The sequence below is a fragment of the Psammomys obesus genome, unplaced genomic scaffold (genome assembly GCF_907164565.1).
Source record: "Psammomys obesus unplaced genomic scaffold, mPsaObe1.curated_primary_1811, whole genome shotgun sequence".
NCBI lineage: Eukaryota > Metazoa > Chordata > Mammalia > Rodentia > Muridae > Psammomys > Psammomys obesus.
In genome coordinates, this window is record NW_026596147.1 from 8,297,575 (window position 1) to 8,315,925 (window position 18,351).

Genomic DNA, 18,351 nt, shown 5'->3' on the forward strand with positions numbered 1-18,351 from the left:
TAAGGAAAACAAAACCAAACCGTCTATCCTAAGATACTGGAAAACCGCTAGGCCACAGAATTTACATTAAAGACCCGAAAGGTAAAGGGAGGGCAGCCATGACTGACATGTGCTGGAGTTGTGCCTGAAGACCCTGCTGTGCCATTAGCAGCTGGAAGAGTCCAGGAGACTGGACTCCAGACACAGACAGTGAAGGGGAGTCAGGCTCACACGCTCAGCAGAGAGGTTGGGAACTCAAGTGTCGATGAAACTGATGGCATAGGCAGGGGCACATTCCATGGGCTCATGGGTAGCTTTGAGAGCTTTGCCTAAGCGGCAGGGTAAACTGGAGATAGAACCCCCTAAGAAAAGGACTGGACTGGGTTTCAGTCATTTCCAGTTCTGACTGGATTGAAATCATCTGCCCCTGACCCAAATGCCTACAAGAAGCAAAACTAACTGTTCTGAAAAATGCAGGACCTCCCAAAGCTTCAGGTTATCTTTGTCCTTCTGTACATGCACTATAGGGCTCGTTAAAAGCAAGCACCTATAAGGATCAAGAACTGACCAAACTTCAATACAGCCTAGGCCCAAGGGCCCCAAGACAGGAAATCCAGGCACTGGATTAACCAACGCATGGAAATATAAAGTACTATGGCTATTTTGGCCAAAAAGATACATCTTAATGTGCAGAATGTGGGCAAGGAACTAGAAACCAAAATAAACAAATAAAACCATTTAAAAAGAAACATAAGTAGAATTTGGCTAAAATAAGTGATGATGATAAAAAAAAATCTACAGGTGTTTGAAAATAAAGTACTATACCATGCTACGATTTCCCAGAAAGGAAGGAAAAGATTTCGAAGCGCATAATGGTAAGAATTCAAAACTAAAAATCTATGGGATGGAAAGGAGTGGCTGAAATGCTGTGGCACTACCCACCAAGTAACAGAGGGTGGGCCTGCTTGCCTGTCTGTGTGATTGGGGCATGTGTTAGCCATGCACTCAGCCAATGGAGGTAGCCCTACTAGAAGACATGCTCATCCTGACATACCAAGTCCACTAATGTAAAAAATGGGTATACATAGCCAGTCGGTGCTGGTGCACACCCTTTAATCCCAGCACTCGGGAGGCAGATGCACACTGATCTCTCTGAATTTGAAGATAGCCAGGTGTACAAAGGGAGTCCAGGACACCAGGGCTACACAGAGAAACCCTGCCTCAAAAACAAAACAAACAACAACAACAAAAAGAAGTACATGTGTGTACCAAAAGCAGTAGCTATTTAGCTTTAAAAGTGGCTGTGGGTGAGTCCTGAAATGATGCTGGGGGAAAAGAAGAGTGCACAGAGCTATATACATGGGAAGCATTTCAGTTTTACAAATGTCGACGCCGTGCCAGCTCGCAGAATTCTAAGAGAGGATGGCGATGGGGGATACTGTGAGAGGGCTCAGTGCAGGCATCTGTGCTTATGATGATAATCTACTTCATGACCTCGGTATTTATTAAATATTCGGTCATTTGCTCACAGGCAGCCCATATGATTCCCCCAATCAAGGACAAGAGATTGGTATTTAGCAGCATGATCAAAATAATTAGAGGAATGATCAGGAAACAATCCCTTCTGAGAAGGAATAACAGACAGATGAGGTAGTGGAAGTTGCAGGCACCTTTTTAAAAACCAGGACGCCAGATGAAAGAGCAAAGTAAATTATCAGGATGCAGATTTCCCTTGCATATACCAACTGCTCATAAGAAAAGCCAGCAATGGCAACAGAGGTAATCCCAGCCTATGGCCATTCCAGCTGAAGGTACCCCGTTCTCATTGGTCTCTGAAGCTAAAGCAGGGTCAGGCCTGGTTAGTACTTGGAGGGAGATAAAAGTAATACTGATTATCAAACATCAGATAGAGGAGGGCAGGGTGGAGGAGTTTCCTTCAGAGACAGATGGTGGCGACCACTCAGGCTTCCTCCACAGCTTGATGCTTCTATGCATTTGTTCAATCGAGAACCACAGCAAAAGCAACCTTACCCTTAATCGCGTGGTGGAGATCTCAGCTTTTAAAATATCAGGATCATATTTAGTGCTAGATGAAGACCCTGAGAAGACTATTAAGAGAGAAAAAATGTTACATATAAATTGCAATAATTGTAAGCTTAGAATTTCCTGAGTTTACAAGTAAGGCTTACCCGGCATTCCAGGACAGGCCTGTCACCCCAGTTAGATGGGAGGCTGAAGGAGAGAGATTGGGCTAACAGGCAAGTTCAAGGGAAGCTTAAATAATTTAGTGAGATCCTGTCTCAAACTACAAAGTAAAAGTAAAAGTTGTGGAGATAAAGCTCATTGGTGCAGCACATGCTTAGCATTCATGGGGCCCTTCCTGGTCCCCATAAAACACAAACACGCAGAGCCAACATTTATGTTCTTTTTTGAGTATGCTTTTCTTTTTCCTTTCAGGAGATAGGGTCTCATGTTTATTTCAAACTTATTTTCTTTTTTGAAACAAGCTCTTATTACATAGCCCAGGCTAGCCTCAAAGCTGCAGTGGTTCTCCTGCCTCAGCCTTTCATGTGCACAGATTACTGGCATGAGCCTCTAGGCCTGGCTCTTCAAACCTTTGTCATACTAAATACAAAACCAAACCTCAGGATTAAAGTAAATAATAAAATAAAATACTAGGTCCTTAAAGAACTCCATGCTGTGCAGCTCCTTAACACCCCTGAGCACATCACGCTGCTTCTTTAAATAAGGTCAGCTCCAGGGAGTAATTAGGGAGGGACAGAGCTCCATCATTCAACAGTAAGCAAGAGCCACCTTTAAAAGGTTCAAATTTGGGCTGCAACGAGTGTTTGCTGCTCTTCCAGAGGACCTGAGTTCAGTTCTGAGTACCACCCATGTTGGGCCGCTTATAGCTGTTTGTGACTTCAGCTCTAGGGGTCAGATGGGTCTGGCCTCCTTTGCTTGTTCTGACAGAGACGTTTACTCATAAACGAAAGGCAACCAGGCAGAAGCAGCAGGAGAAACAGGAGGCTTGTCAAATGCCTGAGTTGGGGTGCCACCTGTAGGTACCCCCATCTCTCATGGCTGGGAGGTTCTTGCCTAGGAGGGAGAGGGCTCAAAGTTAACTCCACAGGAGTGTGAGTGGCCTTCCCCTCTCTATCCTGTCTTCAACTCTGCAGTGAGGGCAGCCACTACAGTACTCACGGCTTGTGCGGGAGCTTGACTTCTCCTTGTAGGCATCATTTAAGCGTACGTATTCGTCGAGGGCCAGCGCCAGCCTCTGCTCCTTCACGTGGTACAGCTCCTTCTGCGTCCTGAGTGCGTCCTGGGCCACAGAGAGATAATGCTTGAGCATTTTCTCTTGCTCGCCCCGCCACTGTTTTCTCGGATCTTCAATCTGCGTGGTTTCTGTAAGACAGTAGGCGGGAGTTAGTTGGCATTTAACTATGTTTGTGGGATTATTCATGGAGGGACTAGCTAGTTTAAATTCTTGTATCCTCTAAAGCATCTGCCGGAAACTTCTATGGAGTGACTTGTCTAAAACTTGGATATAGGGATTGTTTTCTTTTGTTTGCTCCAAAACCACCTCCTGACGTCTATTTATAGTTCTTGAAGTTCATTTACAGCCCTTGATAACCATGTGCCCTAACTATAAGCCCTTCACACAGATGTCACCCACTGGATCATTCTTTTGAGGATTCTCTGGCTCCCCAGCGCCCAGAAAACAAGAGCTAAGTCATCACTAGCATCCACAGCCATGGACACTCTGAGGCAAATGGACTTCTGCAGGGCCATACTTCCACTGACCTAACACAGGACTCCTGCCCTCTTCCTAGCTACAGCAGCATGACTCCTGACCATGTCCGCAGAGCATCACTGGTCCTCAAATTCACTATTATGCCCACAGCAATATGAAAATTAAGAGAGCTGTCTGAATAGCAATTTTATTCAGTTATTTATATCTGTTGAACTATAAGTATTGGGACTTGCATTTCTTTGTGGGCATTTCACTTTACTATGAATTCATTTTTATTGAATTTTACCAAAAATATCAGTCACTCTGTGGTAGACTAGAAAATTTAAAACAATTAAAAACTAAAGCAACCCTGCACTTGCTCTGAGGAGAAAGTCTTTTAGTTCCTGTAAAACTCTCTGCACCAGCACTAACAGCTGCCAGTGGAGTTTGGGCCCTGGAAGGGTCCCCCTAACCTTTTGCCTTATAATAAATGCATATATTGCTGTGTGCTGCTGTCTGGCTTTGGGGTAAATAGGGCTTACGAGACAAAGTGCAGTGCTTGTGAATCCACAAGGAGGCCAGCGCAGTTAGGCTAAGAGACCGGTCACCTCAAATGTCCGTAATGACAAGCCACAAAAGAATATATACTTTTGGCCAGAGAGGAGGTAAAAAGGCTCATATCACCCGTGAAGTATATGTTAAGCCATTAAGTAGCATTACCACATATTTTAAGTGGTCAAAATATATGGCGCTGGAGAGATGGCTCAATGGTTAAGAGCACTGGCTGCTCTTACGGAGGTTCTTGGTTCAATTCCCAGTATCCATACGTTGGCTCACAACCATCTGCAACTCCCATTCCAGCTGTAGACCCTGTCTGTCCTCTGTGAGCACTGTGCTCACATGGCAGAAACATGCAGGCAAAACAGTAGAGATGACAATTTTAAAAAAATCAAAATGTAAAACTGCCAGGACCAAGTGTTAGAGGACAGTTAAGCAACTGCAACTCTAATTCATGGTGACTAGAAATGTCCAACTGCTTTATAAAACATTTAGGTTATTGTCATATATCCTAATATTTGGCAACTTATTGACTCAAGAAATATGAGACTATGTACTAGTTGAAATACCTGAATAAAATTATTCACTAACAGCTTTACTCACAATAAACAAAGGCTACCAACTGTAGTATTTAATTTTTGGTATATCTGTACAATAAATACTACTCAGCAATAAAAAGAAAAAAATACAAACAATACATGTGACTCTCAGACCCCAACTAACACTTCCTGTATAGCATGTCTATAAGATCTGACCAAAGGCAAATCAACCCCGATGACAGAAAAGTGATGAATGGCTACCTGGGAAGTAGTCCCAATAGCAGAGAGCAAATGTCCATTTTCAGGGGACAGGAACATTCCATCTCTTGGCTGTTACCAAGGTCGTGTGGTATGTTAAAACCCATGAGCTGTGCACTGAAAACAGATGCAGCTCACTATATGCTACAGCTTAACAAAGCTAACTGAGGGCTCGGGATGAAGCTCACTGGTAGAGAGCTTGCCTTGCACATATAAACACACACACTCCCTCCTCCCCTAATGACGCAAATGAAAAAGCTATTTTTAATAAATGAAAATTTTAGGTTGATTATGTACACTTTAAAGACTCGGATTGAGTGGCAGCCACACTTTAAAGACATGTGGGGCTAGAAAAATGGCTCAGTGGTTTAAAACACGTGTTGCACTTACAGAGGACCTGGCTTCAGTTCCCAGCACCCACAAGGTAGCTCACAACCATCTAGGAAATTTGACACCCACTTTTGATCTGGGCACCAGGCACACACACGGTGCACATGCGCAGACATACACACAGACATATAAACTAAGATAGAGATAAGAAAAAACTGAGGAGGTCTTCGTTGGCCCACAGGACTGACTCTTCAGGGGCCAGGCAGTCCTGGAAATGTGTAACTCGGTCCCAAGTATAAGGTATATTAAACTGAAGCAGTGCAGACAGGGAAGGCTCTGGGGGCTTAGAGAGGTCCCAGGTGATTCACAAAACGGTGAATCAGACCTCCTCTTGCTTCATATTCACTGGCTAATAAAAGCAGAGCTTTCTCTAAAGCACAATTTTGAATACTCATTTTAGAAATATAAATATTTAAATACACAGAAGATGTACATCTCATTTATTGTGGATAAATGTTCTAGCCACTGTCTCACAGGACACACCCTGAATGTGCAGACCCTCTGGACAAGAATCTTCAAGGACAAAACAACATGGAGCACCCATCTGAGTGGAAGGTAGGCAGAGATCACCCGATGATAAGAGCCCTAAGGGCTCAACTGCGCAATAGTTACTACTTAGTTCACACAACTACACGCTGGCTCAAAGCACGGGGCCCACAGCATAACAAATGGGAATTTATGGTCCTTCTGGGGGGCTGCAGAGGGGACAGCACTGTGTTCTTTTTCTTTCTCTACCTCCAACTCTACCACTACGGGGAAGCCAGCTACCATGGCGTGAGGTGCCCAGTGAAGAAGCTCACTCAGAAAGGCGTGAGGAAGCCTCTGGCCGGCAGCGGAAGGGAATACTGGTAAGAACCACAGCGTGGATTTAGAGCAGAGCCTTCTCCAGTGGAGCCCAGGAAGGACTGCAGAGCCAGGGGAGGGCTACGGCCTGGCGCCCTGGTTACAGGCTTGTGAAAACTGAAGCCAGAACAGCTAAGCCTTACCTGACTCATAGCCCACAGTAACTGCACGATGAAAAAAAATATTAGTAGTTTGTCACTGTGAGACGTGTAACTATTAAACCAACCAAGTGAAGAGTTGCAAAAATTTGAATGTTTGTAATTAGAATAGTAAGCAGGCATCTCTCAGATTCTGATGGTCATATTTGTCCCCACGTTTGAGAACTGGTACTCAAATGAATATTTATCAGCAGTGGAAAGGCCAGAGACATTGTAACAACAATGACACTCAAAGTAATGAATTGAAACAACACTAAAGATGACAACAAACTCTTAGTATTTTGTGTGATAATAATGTGTTTGGAAAAGAACACTAGAGTATATTGGTTTGAATTTGTTACAACAGGGGCAGGAAACATTTATATTTCTGAAATATTGCACAGTTCAAATATGAACTTCAAAAGAGGACTCCCAAAGGTGTCTTTGAAGGTTTCATAAAGCAAGACTAGGCTTCATCTCCATCTGTTATATTTGCTGAACAGATTTAAAAGGAATATTTATTAAATGTAAACACACAAGAAGAGTGTGTTTTACAAAATGTGGTATCTTTTTTTTTATTAAGACCTCCTGGCCTTGGGAGATTACTATATCATAATGCAATATAATTTGCATGCTGTCTGTTATATTAAAGAAGTAATATACTACATGCTTTAAAACATTGTGTATCTCAAGAGAATTCACACACCATCAGTTTCATAGACATGGGACTTTACAGATAGGAAACACAAAAGCTTATCATGGAAGACAAGACAACAGTACACTTCAGAGAATAGTGTTTCTGTCTATAATGCAGAATTTGAATTCTCCTGCTGTGTTCAAAAGAATGAAGAAAATACGAACAACTTTTCTTATCTTCATTTTTATAAAGTAGCTGCAAAATTTACTTGTTACTCATTTCTTCCATATGCAATTATTAAGCTCCTATTAGATGCATTAAATAAAATGAGATGTTGGAAGAAATCATTATGCACCGAGTAAACAAACAAACAAAAATCCTACAAATTTATACTAGAATGAGCTGATTGTCTTCGGAGAAGGATGGTTAAGAATAGAGCAACTTAGAGAGTGCAGGTTTCTTCTGATTGAGAACGTATGATGCCAGTGAGTCTAACCATAATTAAACAGGACACTAAAAACTCCAGGCAGGCAGACCTAGCCCCTTGCACTTCTCCTGTCATGACTCACACAGGCTACACATTGAGTTTCCTTTTTATCTTACCAAGCCCTGCACTCTCCAGCTTGCTGAAGCCTTTGGATCTAGCTATGATCTTGTTCCTCTCCCATCCCCTAAAGCTGTCACATGCTCCCTTTCTTCTGTTAACTCAGCCAACCTTTGAGGGTCAGTTAGCACTTTCTGCAGACAGCACAGCTCCACCTCAGAAGGGAGGGGCTTCCACCTGTTCCTGCACTGTGGAGCACAGTCAATCTTCCTCATGTACAGTGGAAACTCACTTTGTAAATAACAGCGTGCACGCAAACTCGTGCAAGGACATTAACTATACTTTGGACGATCACCTGATAGAAATGTGAGGCTCCACTGCCAAAAGGGTTGATGTGGCAGCATGGAAGCCTTTGTGGTGAAAGTTAAATACAAAGTGAAGGAAAACAGTTTATCAAACACGATAATTGTACTTGGAAGCATATAAAATTCCAAGTGTGAGTATGTTTGTGTCTAGATAGGAAAAGAACTAGAAAGATGTACATCCAAGATTCAGAAAATTAGTTAGCGCTAGGTCTTGTGAACATGCAATTTTCTTTTATCCCCACTTCCTACTTTTTGGCACCATTACTTTCATGAAATATATAAGGCTGTGATGGCTGAGTTGGGAAACAGTAGAAGAAGGCAAAGGTGTGAATGAGAAAAAGCATCAACATGATGAGGTGTTCTAAATTATTTCCCATTTAGTATCCATAAGGACCAAAATATCTGTGAGATAACATAAAAAGGTAAGAAAAAAAGTCTTTTTTTAAGGGTTTGAAGACAGAAGATTAGAAGTTTCTCATAGGCAATGAAGACAATGACTTGGAAACAGACAAGAGAGACATGATCATAGTTGCAACGAAAAGCATTATGACAGAAAAAGAGGCACACCCTGAAGGGAAAGGAGAGGTCACAGCTTTGGGAATGACAAAACTCATGGAATATAAGTCAAACAAATGAGAGAAAGAATAAGAACATAAAACAAGGAAAATCTGAAAGAAGGCTGAAGAACTTATGTAAAATCTACATCACAGTAGAAGAATGAAAAGGTCCCAAATTTGACAAATATGTAAAATACGGTATCACATTTTCAACTTAACATCTCCCACCAGGCTACCAGTCAGCCACTGGTATACCTGGGCATTAGCCACAAATGAGTGAGGAGCAGTTTCAGGTGCTGGCAGTCCTGCGTCCCAGAGTATTCAAGACCTGGGGACTTGTGGCTCGAATGATATGTCTCCCGTGAGTCCCAGGCATTTTCCTTTTTCCCCATTTCCTATTTTCCGGCACTATTGCTTTTATGGTAAGGCTGTGATGGCCGAGTTGAGGAAATGGTAGAAGAAAGCACAAATGAGAAAAGCATCATCAAGAAATGATGAGCTGATTCTAAATTATTTCCCCAGTTGTTGGGAACTTGGTCCCCAGTTGCGGCCGATGCTTGGAGAGGCTTAGGAAATGTGGCCTTGCTTGAGGAAGTACACCACCGAGGTCAGGCTCTGAGGCTGACCACTCCCAGTTAGCTCCCTCTTTTCTGTTTGTAGCTGACAAACAGAATGCTCACCTCAATGCTCAGCTCCGGCTCTGGCTCTAGCCACGTGTCTGCGCCCGCTGCCTCTGCTCTGCCATTATGGACTGTGACCCTTCACAAGTGTGAGCCCTACATAAACTCTTCTACAGGTTACCTTCATTGTGGTGTTTCGTCACAGCAATAGAAAAGTCCTAATACAGGGCGTCACTGACAGAAGCAGAAACCCACAGCTTCCCTGCCTGGAGAGCTGGGGACCAATTATTCCAGGCTTCAGAGCCAGAGACTAAAAGCTCTATGTACTGAGTATGAGGCTTGGTGCTCTAGGCCTAAACCACCAATATTGCTGCATTTAGAAGCTGTCTTGGTGCCCAGCAGCAGTGGCCAGCGGCAGGCAACACCTGCTGGATGGGCCTTGGGTAGTAGGATCTTCAGCTCCCACAATGGCTAGCATTATATCCTTGGATGCTTGATCCTTCAGAGATCCTTCCAGTCTCTGGAACTTTCCCAGCGTCTACACAGTTTCCTGTCTTCAGCGACAGCCATTGTCAGTTCTACCATTTTTGTTTCCCAAGGCGGCTTCCCTCATGCCCTGACTGCTGCAGCTGCCACTGCTATTGCTGCCTCTGCAGCTTCCTCTTCCATGCCTTCATTCTGCTAGGTCAGTCACCTTACTAATGATCAAAAGCAGTCACAACAGACCACTCAGGTTATGAAGGTAACCAAACATTCTCAGATTGGATTTAAGGCTTCCACTACAGGTCCCACGCCTGGTACTGTAAATCTGGCCAAGAACCCAAGACTGGGAAGCCCATGGGCCCTGCTCTGCTGAATGGACACAGTATTTAGTTGCTCTCTAAATTCCTCTCTATCCTCAAAGATTAGTACAGCTCCTAGACCTCCACGGGAGAGTCTCATTGTATAGCACACAGCAGTTAATGAACAACTCATCTCAGTGACGACAGCGCAGAAGACAGGTGTCTGTGGAGTGCTCGGCCATAAGTAGGGCATCTACTCCCCTCTTTGAGGCCCAGGGACCATCAGGGAAGAGGGAGCAAAAAGACTGAGAGAGCCAGAGATCCATAGAACAGTGTCTTCTGGACAGGACAGGACAGGACAGCAGCATTTATGAGCTCACAGCAGCTGTGCTTGTCTGAACAAGACTTGCACAACACCCAGCGTGGAGGAAAGAGAGGCTCATGAGTTCCCACCCCTAACTACGGAGTCATTGGCAAGTGGATCCCTGACTGGGGAGGGAGAGTCGGTTTTCTTTAAGGGTGTGGCCGCTGGTGGGCTGTACTCCAGTGGATGATCCCACACCCGTGAATATTTAGTTAGCACAAAGTGGACTTGATGAGATTTTTTTTAAAAAAAAGGGCAGGAAGTTTTGGGGAGATCTGAGAAGAGGAGAAAGGGAGATGAATGTGATTGAAATACATTGTATGAATGCACAAAATTCTCAAAGAATTAATAAAAATACAGTCCATTCAGGAGAATGCTAAGGAGCCCAATGTTGCCACGGCCCAGGGCTGCACAGGAGGGCACTTTGTCTTAGTTGGGATTTCTATTGCTGTGACGAACACCAAGACCGAAAGCAACTTCAGGAGGAAAGGGTTTTTTTTATTTCTTCTTATAGCCCTCAGGTCACACTCCATCACTAAGGGAGGTCAGGACAGAACTCAGGGCAGGAACCTGGAGGCAGGAACAGAAGCAGAAGCCCCGGACCAATGATGCTTACTGGCTTGCTCTTCACAGCTTACTCAGCCTGCTTTCTTGTACAGCCCAGCACTTCCTGCCACCCTCCCAGGAGTATCACCATTCACAGTGAGCTGGGCCTTCCCTCACCAATCATTAGTAAAGACAATGCCTCACAGCCTTCCCTACAGGTAATCTGATAGAGACATTTTCTCCATTGAATTTCCACTTCCCAGATAACTCTAGCTTGGTCAAGCTGACAAAAGACCAACCAGGACATGATTGTAGGCTAGCTAGAAAAATGAGCTGAACAGCCTCCTATACCACGGGGGGGGGGGGGGGGGGGGGGGGGGGGGGGGGGGGGCGCAGGGGGCAGGGGAGCAGGGGGGAGTTTACCCTAGGCATGGTACCTTTGCAAAAACAAACGGCTGTGTTTGCACCAACAAGAGCAATCCTTTATGCAAATGAAAGATAGTATTGACTCCAATTATATTTCCTTTGCTGGACGACCCTGGGAATTGCTCTCTGGCTGGCCTGGGTAAAAATACTTGATGAAGTTCACTGAAGCTTGTGAGAGAGAGAAAAAAAAAATCTATCACACGCTGTTTCAAACAGCAGCAAGCAGCTGTAGTTACAGCATAACTTCCTCAAGGGCATCTTGAAATTCAAAGTATCTGGGCTGCCAGAAAGGCACCCTGGCCAGATGTTTAGCTGGTGGTCCTCCACTAAACGCAGTTAGCACATCAGGGAAGGGTTTAACTGTCAGTTAGAGAGTCATATTATCTCAGGGCCCCACAGCTTAGAGGAACCTTAACCACTAAGAGTGCCTACAATAAAGGTCTATCATTAGCGCGATAGTGCTTTAACGAATTTAACAGGGCTCTAGCACTTCTGGGACATTACCTCAGTTTCCCAGCAGAGGTGGATTCCAATACACCCATCTCATTTATATATATTAGGCTTTAATTGATCATGTTAAGTACCAAGAAATGTAACTATCTACCCATCTTCTTCCTTCTAAATAACAGTTTGTCTACCTAGGGGGCTTAGAGGATGCAGGCAGTAAAGCAGCAGAAAGGCTTGAGATTAATGTTCTCCATTGAGAGACAACAATGCTATAAAAACCATCATATATACATCAAAACTTTTCTTCAAATCCCAGCAAAACACATGACCTAGGAAGCTGCTTCAGAGCAGCATGGAGTAAACACACATCATCCATCACTCCCAGAGATTACAATTGAAGTCAGAGCACAGAATCCAGAAACCAATCAAAGGAAGACTAAAAGGTAAAAGGATGGTAAGAAAAGAAAACACTGTGACAGTAACTCCTGTTTTTGTTGTTTTATGCCTGTAATATTTCTTGTTATTTCCTGGATCTCATGGGATTACAAATGGAATCGAGATTTAAAAAAAAGCTCCAAAACAAAAATCCACTTTTTGTAAAAAAAAATGTGGGGAAGGGTCTGATGTTGCCAGACAATGCCCTTGATCCTCCTAGGGGCCATCCTAGATAAACAGCAAGAAGCCTCTGATTTCTCTTCCCATGATAAAATATTGACTAAAGTGGTCCTCAACCTTCCTAATGCTGCGACCCTTTAATACGGTTGCTCATGCTGTGGTGATCCCAACCAAAAGATTATTTGTGTTGCTACTTCACAACTGTAATTCTGCTACTATTATGAGTCATAATATAAATATCTGTGTTTTCTGGTGGTCTTAGGAGATCCCTGTAAAAGGATCATTTGACTCCCACAGGGGCTGTGACCTACAGGCTGAGAACCACAGAATTTAAAGCAACTTGAAGAAGGAAAGGATTTATTTAAGTTAAGGTCATACTCCATCAGGAACAGAAACAGAGACCATGAGGCACATATATGAAAGCATCTCCAGTCATATGCAGTGGCCACAGCCCTAGGAAAATATCTGAAGACAACAAAAATGAGAAAATAAGTAGGAATCATAAAAGAGAAAAATAAGATCACAAATTAAATTTTCATTCGGTGAAAACAGACGCAATAATTGTAAAATTAACAATATTTTAAAATATTCATTGAGCTTTTACCAAGGCTGATCATATTTCAGGGCTGGGAGAGAGAAGCAGAAACACAGGGAGACAGAGAGAGAGAGAGAACTCGAGAGAGAGCTCGAAACAGAGACAGAGAGACAGAGACAGAGAGATACAGAGACACAGAATGAATTACCACTAGCGAGGAAAACAGAAGCTCACTCAATATTCCTTATAATCACAGACACAAATTTTATCTAAATATAAGCAAATTGAACTGCGAAGTATATAAAATGAAATAAGACAACCCTCCATATCCAAGGGTTCTACATTCAGCAATCCAAACCATTATAGAGCACATACTGTAGCCACGCCAATGACAGATCCATCTTTAAGAAACATACATGGCCTTTTTGTCTTGTCCTGACTGTCTAAACAAGACAGCAGAACAACTATTTACATTGCATTAGCATTGTAAGTAACCTAGGGTGACTTACCCACTCAGGAAGATCTGTAGGTTACATGCCGATACTGGGCCACTTTATAAAGGGGTTTGAGGCCAGGTGTTGAGGTACACACCTTTAATCCCAGTACTGGGGAGGCAGAGACAAACAAATTACTGAGTTTGAGCCTAAGCAGGTCTACATAGCGAGTTCCAAACCAGCCAGGGATACACAGTTTATCTCTGTCTCTCTGTCCCTTTCTCTCTCCATTTCTCTCATCCCCACCTTGCATAGGTGTGTGCCTGGGAACTGGGCATTTACATAGGGCCCTGTAGCTGAATTCCAGCAGACACTGAAAACGTGTATATTTAATCAAGTACAGTCTATATGGCTTAATGTATAAAACAAGCATAATACATTCCATTAATAAAATAAAGAGTCACTGCAACAAATACCAAATAATCTGATTACTAATTCTGCACTTGTTCATAATGAGAACACTACATATAAAGTCCCAGGGACCATGACTGAAAAATACTTCTGTCTCATAAAGGACATCTACAAAAGTACAGATCAAAAGTGACAGCTAGCATTGTGAATACTGAAAGACCAGAAAGTACAAATGTCTGTTTTACCATTTTCAAATCACTGAAGATTCTAAAATGGTGCAGAAATTAAAAGCAAAGTAAAGCTTTTCCTATTTGAAGGTGTAGGGATTTCTACACAAAATGTTATCTATTTATAAAGGAGTTGTAAAATGAAGGTTTACAGCCTAGTATCTACCGTAGCACCAAATATATAGCAGTGGAAAAACCAGCGAAGGTGAAGCACCCTTCTCGGGGCAAATGCTAGCCAAAAGCTGAGCAGATGCAGGAGTCGATCACGCAGACGCCCCATCCTGGGAACTCAGGAGTCGATCACAGAGACCTGCATCCTTGGAAGACTCAACAGTGTTCAGTTCTTCTTCAGGTTGTCCGCTAATTTAACAAACTCAGAATTCCATCATGGATTTTAAAATATAAATTACTATGACAGTTCTACAATCTACATAGAAATATGAAAATTTGTGATTCTTGAAAAATAATTTTCATGAAGAGCCAAGTTAAAGAACACACATCAACACATTTCAAGACATGAAAACCTTCTAATTACGGTTACATGCTATCAGCATAAGATCAACTGAACAGAACAGAAAACTCAGAAACAAACAGATGCACACTGTGGTAGTTTGGATGAGAATGCCCACTCTTCATTTATATGAGTACCTGGTTCCCAGTTGGTGGACTGTTTATAAAGGATTAGAAAGTGTGACCTTGGGGGGGTTCTGTCACTAGGGATGGGCTTTGGTTTCAAAAGCCCACTCCAGTTCCAGTCTGGCTCCTTCCCTGCCCCCATCTTGCTGATAAGATGCTATGGCTCAGTAACTGCTCCAGGGTCAAGCCTGACTGCCTGCCACCACGTCCCCTGTCATGAAGACTGTGGACTAACTCTCTGAAACTATAAGCGAGCCTCTAATTTAATGCTTCCTTTTATTGGTTGCCTTGGACATAGTGTCTCTTCACAGCACTAGAACAGTAACTGGGACAAACACCGACACATTTTAAGTAAAGGTAACCAATCATTTAGGAAAGAAAAGATGAGCCACACAAGAAATGGTTCTGGAGGGGCTGGGACAATGGCCTGGTGTGTAAAATGCTTGCTATGCAAGCATCAGATTCTTAATACAACACAGAAAGTCAGGAACGGGTTGTTTCTACAAGCCCAGTGCTTGGGGGTGAGGCAGATCCCAGGGGCTCACTGCGTAAGCCAAATCCGTGAACTCCAGGTTCAGTCAATAGGATTTAAAAAATAGTGAGAGCAGCTACGAAGGGAGATGCCTGGTATCAAGCTCTGGCCTCTAACATGCACACATGGGTGACAGCACATGCTCACAGATGTATGCAACTAGGCACGTGCACTAAAGAAAGAGATGGTCCGGAATGATACAGTATCTACTTAGAAAAGAATAGACCCCAATTTTACTTCACACAAAACTCAGAAAATAATTTGGTGTGGAGCAGCAATCTAAACTGTAAAAACTTCATGAAATCTCCACAATATAAAGCAGAATATTTCACGCGTTCTCAAAGGAAAAAAGATTTCTTAGAGCTCAAAAGATAGGAGCATTTATAAAAGTTAATTGGACTTTTAAAATCTTCGGCTCTTCAAATCTGAAGGAAACGGAAAAGAGAAGCCACAGGGTAGAAGAAAAAGATTCACAAGAGTCTAACGCAAACACAAAGAGTTCTAGCAATTTATTAACAGGATAAGTGTCAAAAACGTGGGCAAAATACATGAAATTCTTCACATACACAGAGATGTGTGCACACAGCAGTGGTGATGAATACATTTGGAGGTGTTCACCATCATTGGCCAACAGGAAGACGCAAATCAAAACTACATAGGGTCTACTTTACAGACACCTGAGCCAACTATCCTTCAGAATGGCAACAGAACAAGAACAGACAGCAGGTAAAACTCTTTAAGACGAAGGCTGACAACGTTACAAGGTACAGGCATTTGTTGGACTATTTGGCTATTTCATCTAAGAGTCACCCTGTGTTTGGCATGGCTCATACGTGTCTCGGGACTTTACACTGTATATGGTGGTGTCTGCTCAAGAAGGTCAGCTCACGGGCAGTTCATTCACAACAGACAACCCCAGACATCCATTCCCAGATCTATCCACAGAGCCATGTACTACCAGGGAACAACAAGAGCCACACGACATCTATACATCTATATATATGGATCCAAAATGTCATTCCTGGTATTTTTAGAAAAAGGGCAAAACTAATCTTCAGTGGCAAAGGTCAGTTCCCATGGTATTGGAGAAAGGCTAATTGCCAAAGGCAAAGACAAAATCCCCTAGAACTGAAAATTTCTTTGTCTTGGCTGCATACTTAAAATGTATACATTGTGTATGTAAATTATGTACATAAAAGTTGATTTTATAATATTACTGTAATTGTGTTTAGGAAACAAAAACATCGACATGAATTCAATGGAAACAATAACAACAGCAGCAAACAAAAGCCTCCATTCTGAAAACCCCAAGAAACTAAAATCTTTAAATAAATGGCAAATGATACCATGTTCACAATATCATCAGCATACTCATGCTTCCCAAATTGCTTATAGATATAGTTATCACACTTCCAAGAGGCTCTTTTGAAGAAACTAACAAATTGATTCTCCGGTAAATGTAACTATGCACCTGACATAAAATTGCCAATATACATTGGAAAATGAACATGAGCCAGAGGGCGCTCCATGGCTCAAACACTCACAGTACTTGGAGGGATGACAGCCAAGAAGCACGAAGAAACACACAGTTACATGGAAAGAGGCAGAGCTACACAGATAGAAAAACTACTTCCCATCTAGGCTCTGGACCAGTTCAGTGTGGAAAATAAAAATGTCAATAGCTCTGGAACAGCTTCATATACATAGAAGAGTAAGAAAGATCACACACAAATACTGAACCATAAAACTTAAACCTAGAAGTAATCACTGGAGACCTTTTCCACCTATGGAAATTTCTCAGCTAGAACACAAACAAAACCTACTAACCATAAAGGAGGAAAAAAAAAGGTGCTATAATGAGCTTCATCGAAAAAGAAGAAAAAAGGTTTTTGTTATTATTACTGAACTACGTATATGACATATGCCTTTGTATGTGAGCACAGGTGTCTGCAGGAGCCAGAAGAAGTGTCACATGCCCTTGGAGCTGGAGTTACACACAGCTGTAAGCTGCCCAATACAGTGCTGATGACGCAAGCCTATACCCAGACACAGGAAACTGAGGCATAGAGATAGCCAGGAACCCAAGGCCAGTCTGGATACAGGAGTTAGATTTTCTTCAAAAAATGAACATAAGCAGATTAATATTTAACATTTACAAAGGAAATAAAAACTCTTCTCAAGGTAAGTACATCCAACACTTGAAAACAGGTACTGGTAAAGCATATATAATGAAGAACTCAGGTACAGAATACGCACATCAGAATTCCTACCACTCTAAACAATCCAGTTAAAAAATAGGTCATGGCCTCAACTAGACATTTCCTCAAAGAAGATATTCAAGTGGCCAATATGATGATGTATCTAAAGGAGTGAAACTCTTACTTAAGCTAGAAAGAATGACAGCTGCCATGAGCAGCAAACAGGGGCAGAAACACTACCCAACCGTTCATAGTTTAGTCTTCTACAAATCGGTTGCATCAGCCGTTTACAGCGAATTAACCCCAACGTTCTGTGCGCTGAGGGGCAGTTAATGAACTGAGGCTGTAGCTCCTGACTACACACGGCATGGGTTCAATACACGGCACTGAAAGCCCACACAGGCACTTGCTCCCACGGCAAAGATTGTACAGTTTAAAAACAAACAAAAAAACAGGGAAAAAAAACAAACAAAATCCAATGTTCTACAATAATGCTCAGAGCAACCTTTCTCATAATAGCCTGGACTAGGAACAATTTCAATTTCATAAGCAATAAAAATACATCTATTACACTACACTGACATCATAGATGAATAGAAAGGAGCCACAGCTGTGTCCGTGAAGTATCTAGGTTTGTTGTTTATTTTGAAATTAGTTTTTCTCATTAACATTGACTTTTGCCAAACTGTTTACACGGTTTGGATAGGAGTTCGTTGTCAAATGTACATATACAGTATATTCCACCGGGCAGTTTCTTTTTAAAGATTTCTTTGACTTGATGCATATGTGCCCGAGACTGCGCATGCGCACTACGTTTATGGCCGAGACCGGAAGAGGACGTCAGGTCTCCAGGAACGGCAGGTGGTGGTGAGCCACTCCTGTGGCTACTTGGAACAGAATCTGGTTCCCTAAAAGAGCAGCAAGTAGTCTTATGTGTTGAGCATCCTCCCAGCCCTAATTAGCACAGGTTTCTGGTTGGTTGGTTAGTTGTGTGTGTGTGTGTGTGTGTGTGTGTGTGTGTGTGTGTGTGTGTGT

The 18,351-nt window shown here is 42.6% G+C and overlaps 1 protein-coding gene across 1 annotated transcript in view; it reads right to left on the reverse strand.

Moving 5' to 3' along the window:
- Positions 1–18,351, reverse strand: part of Wwc2 (WW and C2 domain containing 2) — a 173,586-nt gene that overhangs the window by 75,036 nt on the left and 80,199 nt on the right. The window contains exons 3-4 of the mRNA XM_055593592.1: positions 3,184–3,387; positions 2,011–2,087 (exon numbers count right to left, since the gene is read on the reverse strand). Coding sequence (XP_055449567.1) covers positions 2,011–2,087; positions 3,184–3,387 — 281 coding nt within the window. The remainder of the gene's footprint in view (positions 1–2,010; positions 2,088–3,183; positions 3,388–18,351) is intronic.